The following is a 6732-nucleotide window of genomic DNA, read 5'->3' on the forward strand; positions in this document are numbered from 1 at the left end:
CATTTGTCTGCCAACACAATATGTTAAGCACAGAAAGAATGCCCAGGGCTACAGAACTGTACTGTGTGGTGCATCCTACAAAAGACTGGAGTCACTTGCACCTCTCTGCGAAAAGTGGGAATTATAGCCTCCAGGTGACTGGACTTAATTCCCCAGGCTCCTTGGAAACTCCAATTCTAGTCACTAAGGAGACTGATAAGCCAAGGACTTGTCAGCTGTGGAAACAATAAGGTTTGCATGTCAGTTAAAGGTTTTCTTACAGTCCTTATATGCGAATTGTTTCTCTCTAGAATGAATCATTTGATGTCGCAGGAGAGAGGAACTGTGGTTGAAGGAGTTGCCACAGGAAACACATTCATAGGGATCATTTCCACCACAGTCTGCCTGCTATGCAGCCACAGACATTAATCCTAAGCAAGTGTACTGAAGTCTCATATGCTCCTGATTATTTTCCGTGAACCTCTTTAAAGGGCTGACAGTTTTAATTATCCACCTTATGAATACGGCATGACTTTCACTTAACCAATAAATCAGGCAAATAGAAGTATACCACAGACCCAATTACATACTCAAGAAACGTAAAAAAATCAGAATAATGAGAAGCAAAGACTTGCATGGTGAATTATGTTTAACCTCAAACCCAGTAGTTTCTGGAACCCATCAACAAATAGATTTCCCCCCAATACTGTGCCATTATTTAAGAATTAACCTCAGACAAATGCTTTTTCACAATCATTGTATACTCAAGATTCCCTCTCACATAAATTCATGTATGCTGAATGAGTCTGCACTCTGCCTGCCCTCATCCAGTTATTTCTTCCTTTTCAGGATTTGTCTTGCACATGACCTTTTTGATGTTTAATAAGGTATGAATGTCGGCTGAAGGCTTTCTTACAGACATTACATGCAAATGGTTTCTCTCCTGTATGGATCATCTGATGTCTTAGGAGGCAGGAGCTGCGGGTGAAGGATTTACCACAGGAAACACATTCATAGGCTTTCTTTCGACTTGTACTGCTGTCTTCACCCTTAGAAGAGGCTTCTTCCCCTTTGTCACCTTCCCTAGCCTTGGCCTTGGTATGAATCTCTTGATGTTTCTTCAGGTTTGTGTACCGGTTGAAGGATCGTCCACACTCACCGCATCTATAGGGCTTCTCTCCCGTGTGGATGATCTGATGCCGGATGAGAGATGAACTCCGGCTGAAGGCTGTCCCACACTGATCACATACGTAGGGACTGATGGTGATTTGATGTTTTGGGGGCCGAATATGACGTGTACTCAGGCTTAAGGCCTGTCCACATTCTTTATCATTTGGATGTCGCTTACTCACAGAGTCTAAATTATACGTGCTTTGAACCTTCTGCTCCTCTGGGGACCTCTTTCCAATAGGAAGTCCCTGCTGTACATCACAAATGACATTCACTGGCTGCAAGCACAGCTCATCTTGATTACGTTCAGGGAGGGAAGAATGTGTACTTTTAGTAAGCCCTGCTTCAGGGGATGATTCCTCTGCAGAAACTATCTGCTGTGGCACCGAATCCTGGTGTTCTGAAACTGTCCCACTGTCTAAAAAGAAATACAAAAGCATAGTAACTGAAAGAAAGGAAACTGCTTAAAGAAAGGGAGAATAAACCACAGAAGGGTGGACACTTGCATGCCATGACTACTAAATACAGAATGAAAGTGTGGGGTGAGCTTAGAGCAAGAGGTCTGAACAAGAGGTGTCAGCACTCACTTCCTCTTTTACAAAGAACCAAAGCAACCTGTGTATGCTACCACACGGGAAGACCTACAGGATATGGAAAAACTTGTGGACACATATGACCTACCAAAGTTGAACCATTAAGATATCAAAGAGTTGTTGAATACAACAAATACTGAGATGGAATCAATGAAAGTATGTCTCTCCAAAATGAAAAGCCCATGACTGAATGAAGTCACTGCTTCCTTGCTTCACTTTTATAAATGAAATTCTTTCAAACTACTACACAGCTTTGGAAGGAAGAGAATCCTTCTAAAGCCATTCTATGTAGGTAGCATTACTCACAATGAAATACTGCCTTGTACCCCTACCCCAAGAGACTGAGAGACAGACACAGAGAAAAAGAACCACAGTTTAATATTTATGATAAATACAGAGGCAACAATTCTCAACAGATTACTAGCAAACCAAATTCAACAACACATCAAAAAGATCATTCACCCATGAGCAAACTTTTCATCTCAGAGATACTTATCAACTAGAATGGAACTCAATAACTGTGATGTATATCACATCCACAGATGCAAGGATAAACATTTATATGACCATCTCAAAGAGAAATAATCTAATATAGTTCAACATCCCTTCGTGACAAAAGTCTAGGACAAAATAGGTATAGAAAGATCATATTTCAATATAATAATAGCTACACCTAGTAATCTTAAAACTAACATCCTGCCTAATGAGCAAAAGCTGAAAGCATTTCCTCTAAGATCAAGACAAGTGTGTCACTCACACCATTCAATTCAATACAGTATTAGAAGTTTAAGCCAGAGCAATTAGGAAAGACAGGAAGTCAAACTACCTTTGTTTGCAGGTGATATTATTATCAATACAGAAAAACTGAAAGACTCCATCAAAAGGCTACTAAAACTAATAAAGTAGCAGAATATAAAATTGAGTAAAATGAGTAGCTTGTCCATATACCAAGAATATATATACTGAGAAAGTTAGAAAAGCAATCTTATTCATAAAGTCTACAGAAGTAAAACTTCATAAAAGAGACTGAGGTTTGCATCTTTACACTTGAAAGAACTTCCTTCAATGCTTATGTTTTAATTCAAGGAGTCACTGTACTTTTAATTTTTATAATGCAGGCCACTGAATAATCATTGTCTTTATTCTCTCCTATCTAATCTATGTTAGGCAATACACAAAATAATGGTATCTCCAATTCAACCTGGTTTAGTTTCTGGTAGAAATTGCAATTTGTCTGTACAATACCCAAGCTAGAAATCAGAATCTTCTCATTCTAAATCAGAAGTTTCCTTCCCTTCCTTTCTTCCCCTCTTTCTTTCCTTCCTTCCTCTCTCCCTCTCTCCATCCATCTGTCCATCCATCTATCAATCCATCTGTCTGTCCCTCTGTCTATCCATTCTTCCCTCCCTCCCTTCCTTTTTATTTTCTCTCATCCTTCCTTTCTTTCTCTTTCTTTTCCTTCCTTCCTTTCTTCCCTCCTTTCCACCCTCCCTCCCTTCCTGTGTGTGTGTACTGGTTCTGGAGTTTGAACTTGGGGCCTGGGCATTGTCCCTGAGCTTTTGTGCTCAAGGCTAGCACTCTACCACTTAAGCCACAGTGCTACTTCCAGCATTTGGGGGGTTAATTGGAGGTAAGAGTTTAATGGACATTTTTGCTAGGACTGGCTTTGAACTATGATTCTCAGATCTCGGCCTCCTGAATAACTAGTATTACATGCTTGAGATACTAGGGCCCAGCTGAATTCATTGCTTATTTATAACTCTCAACCAAAAGTATTACTGAAAATAAAGAGGGTATAATGAAGGCAGGGAGTTAAAGCAGAACTTATGAACTTCTACACCCAAAAAAGGAAAAATGGAGATTATTAAAAGCCATACTAATATAAAACAGGTTTCTTTGGAACCATGATCCTTAGATCTCAGCCTCTGAGTAGCTAGGATTACAGGTGTAAGCCACCGGCACCAGTGGTTTCTTTATTTTTATTGACAATACCTGGGTTTGGGCTCAGCCTTCCATGTGCTTGCTTGACTGGCAGTCTACCTTGACAGCCAACTTCCAGCCCTGCTCTTTTATAGACTTTTCTACCCAGCTTGACCTCACACCTCAATCATTTGCATGTCAGCCTCCTGAGTAGCTGGAATTACAAACATGTCACACATCCAAGGGTAGATTTCTCCATTTTTGTTAAAAGAAAAGATAATGTTCAATGTGAGGCTGGCAAATGCTTGTTGATTGAACATAGCACATACCAGGTAATGCTATAATGTTTTTTATATGTATCCACATATTTAATCCTCACAGTAACCTAGAAGTAGGTAGTGTCACCTTGATGTGAAAGAGAGCTAGCTGACATAAAGGCTGTCCCAGGCCACACAGCATAAGTGTCTGTGGTCCTAGCTCATGGCACTATTTTGCCACAGAAGAAAAAGAACCTGTGAATGAAAGGCTATGATGCTTCCTGGTCCCTGCCCACCAAAGTTCCGATTATTGAAAGGCCAAGCTGTACATTACCTGTGTGGGTAACCAACAGTAACTTCTGACAGATACCTCGTATCTGTCTGTGCTTACCCAATATGATCCTTTTGAGGCTATCTCCCTCTCTGACCCATCTTTTTATCGTATTCTTCAAGGAGGGGGTCTCAACTGCTTCCCGAAGTACACGAGCTGGTGAGGGGGAAAATGAAAATGACAACCCATATACATGACCCTTCACACATTTTTTTTATAGCCATTCCAAAGCAGTCGGCTCAGGTGCCAAAGGCCAGAACCAGAAAAGCACCCTCGACCTGTGCATTTCTGGCTATTAGAAAAAACTGTCAAGTAGACAGAGTAAGACAATCGTGCTATCGTACCCAGTGATATTAGAAAGCCTGCCCCAAGATAAACCTGACAATGTCAGCAGTCCTATAGCTTTGTCATGATAGATGCATAGACAGCTAGTGGACAGATGGGCACCTTTACGCAATGAGTTCAGGTTCCTATAGTTCTCCAGCATCTCATCCCTGTACAGCTTCTTTACAGCAGGATCCAAGAGTCCCCATTCTTCCTCGCTGAATTCCACAACCACATCTCTCAGAGTTATTGGTTCCTAAAACATCAAGTTCCTTTTCACTCAATGGCCACAGCCAAAATCTTAACAGAGGAGGAATGGATTCTGAAAGAATAGAACGGGAACCAGAATACAGACGAAACTGGGGTTCTAAGTGATGGCTATCACACTGTCTAAAGGGCCCATCCAGGTGGCATTTAAATAGTTTGTCTGTAAGAGCCACAAAACTACAGTTCCTTACTTGAGGCTGACTTGGCTTTGAAGAGAAAAAAGACAATTGAGTGAAGTATTACTACTTCATAGTACAAGGGATATATACCTAGAAAGAGTTCAGGACAGGAAAGTGTTGATTCAAAGGTAGATTCAAAGGAAATCAGTAATTAAAAAAATGTAGGCTTTACTGAAAAAGATAGGGCATTATTATTACTATTATTTTCAGATGAGAAATGAAGCCTTGCTGCCTCTTGGCCATGCAGGTTTCCCAGGGTCTTGTGGAAGACTGAGAGCCTCATGCCCATGGATGGAAATGTTTGAGTAAAGTTAAAAGACAAAAGAAAGTAAAAGGAGGTGATGCTATAAAAGAACATATATATTTCCACTCAAGAAAAGAACGTTAACTTACCTGGAGCGTGCCTGCTGATGAGTCAGCTTTTACATGCTTCTCCTTGGAGTCGCTGTCCAGAAGGACAGAGTCCTGGTAAGGTGTACCTGAGAAAGATGAAGAAAAATATTAGAAAGTTTTTTCCTGCAGCAACTTCTACTGCTTCTAATAATAGTTTTAAGATGTTACTAACAGGAAATATCTATAGAAATTGGCAGTAGGGCACCCATGACTCACACCTATAATCCTAGATAGCCAGGAGGCTGAGATCTGAGGTTCACAGTTCAAAGCCAGCCCATGCAGGAAAGTCTGAGAGACTCTTAGCTCTAATTAATCACGAGGAAAAAAAAAGCCAGAAGTGAAGCTGTGGCTCAATGGTAAGAGTGCTAGTCTGGAGTCCAAAATGCTCAGGGACAGTGACCCAGGCCCTGAGTTCAAGCCCCAAGATTGGCACCAATATAATATATCCAGAAGGCAAATCAAACTGTGTTACTCCAAGCTCAATGTGTGAGATCAAATTCTCACCTCTATCCCACCTACAGAATGCAATCCAGGCTTCCTAATAGAGAAACTGAATGTCTTTCATGACCTGGAGCTTGATTCTATTTTGAGAAAATGGTAAGTTCTCTTCTTATGAGAAGAGGTCAACTACTCTATCTCTAACTTTGTACATTCTCACCTTCGTCTTCGAGCATTTCAATCACATTCCCTATGAAGGCTATCACTTCTTGGCTGTTCTTTGGATGCAGTAAATTCACCCAGGTCCTGACTTCTTCAGGGAGGACTGCCAGGAATTGCTCCAGCACCAACAGTTTGAGGATCTGCTCCTTGGTATGAATCTCTGGTCTCAGCCACTGAAGACAGAGCTTCCAGAGGCGGTTCAGGGCTTCATGCGGCCCAGACACTTTCGGATACTGGAAATGTCTGAACTTCTGACGAGATGCCTCCAAATCATTGGTGTCCATGACAGTCATATGTCCCCAGGACAAATCTGCTCTCAGGACCTCACTTTCTTCAGATGGAGCCATGTCTTGAGGGTTTGAGATGGCCATCAACTGATTCTGCAGCTGCAGCCTCCTAAATGAAAGGTCCTAAATGGAAGGTCCGCTGTAGTTCAAATCTGTCCTCCTAGAGGATTACAGTATTTCTCAGTCTTGGGTTAACACCTGTTCATAATATGTTGTATGATTTATATGAAGTTCTGTCACAGTAAGGAGAAGAATCCCAGGAACTTCACATACAGAGCCAGTTTCCAGCTTCTTGAGAGACTGAAACAAGATACAAATATGACTCATAGACAACAAATATATTGAAACAGTATAAATAACCAAACAAAAATA

General features: G+C 41.1%; 1 protein-coding gene across 1 annotated transcript; it reads right to left on the bottom strand.

Moving 5' to 3' along the window:
• Positions 1-824: 824 nt before the first annotated feature.
• On the bottom strand, positions 825-6444 carry Znf215 (zinc finger protein 215). Its single transcript, XM_013028696.1, has 4 exons — positions 6072-6444; positions 5414-5499; positions 4704-4830; positions 825-1567 (listed from the first exon to the last, which is right to left on the bottom strand). Exons 1-4 carry the CDS (start codon positions 6442-6444, stop codon positions 825-827), a joined length of 1329 nt encoding a protein of 442 aa, XP_012884150.1.
• Positions 6445-6732: the final 288 nt, after the last annotated feature.

Source organism: Dipodomys ordii, unplaced genomic scaffold, assembly GCF_000151885.1.
Source record: "Dipodomys ordii isolate 6190 unplaced genomic scaffold, Dord_2.0 Scaffold113, whole genome shotgun sequence".
Taxonomy (NCBI): Eukaryota; Metazoa; Chordata; class Mammalia; order Rodentia; family Heteromyidae; genus Dipodomys; species Dipodomys ordii.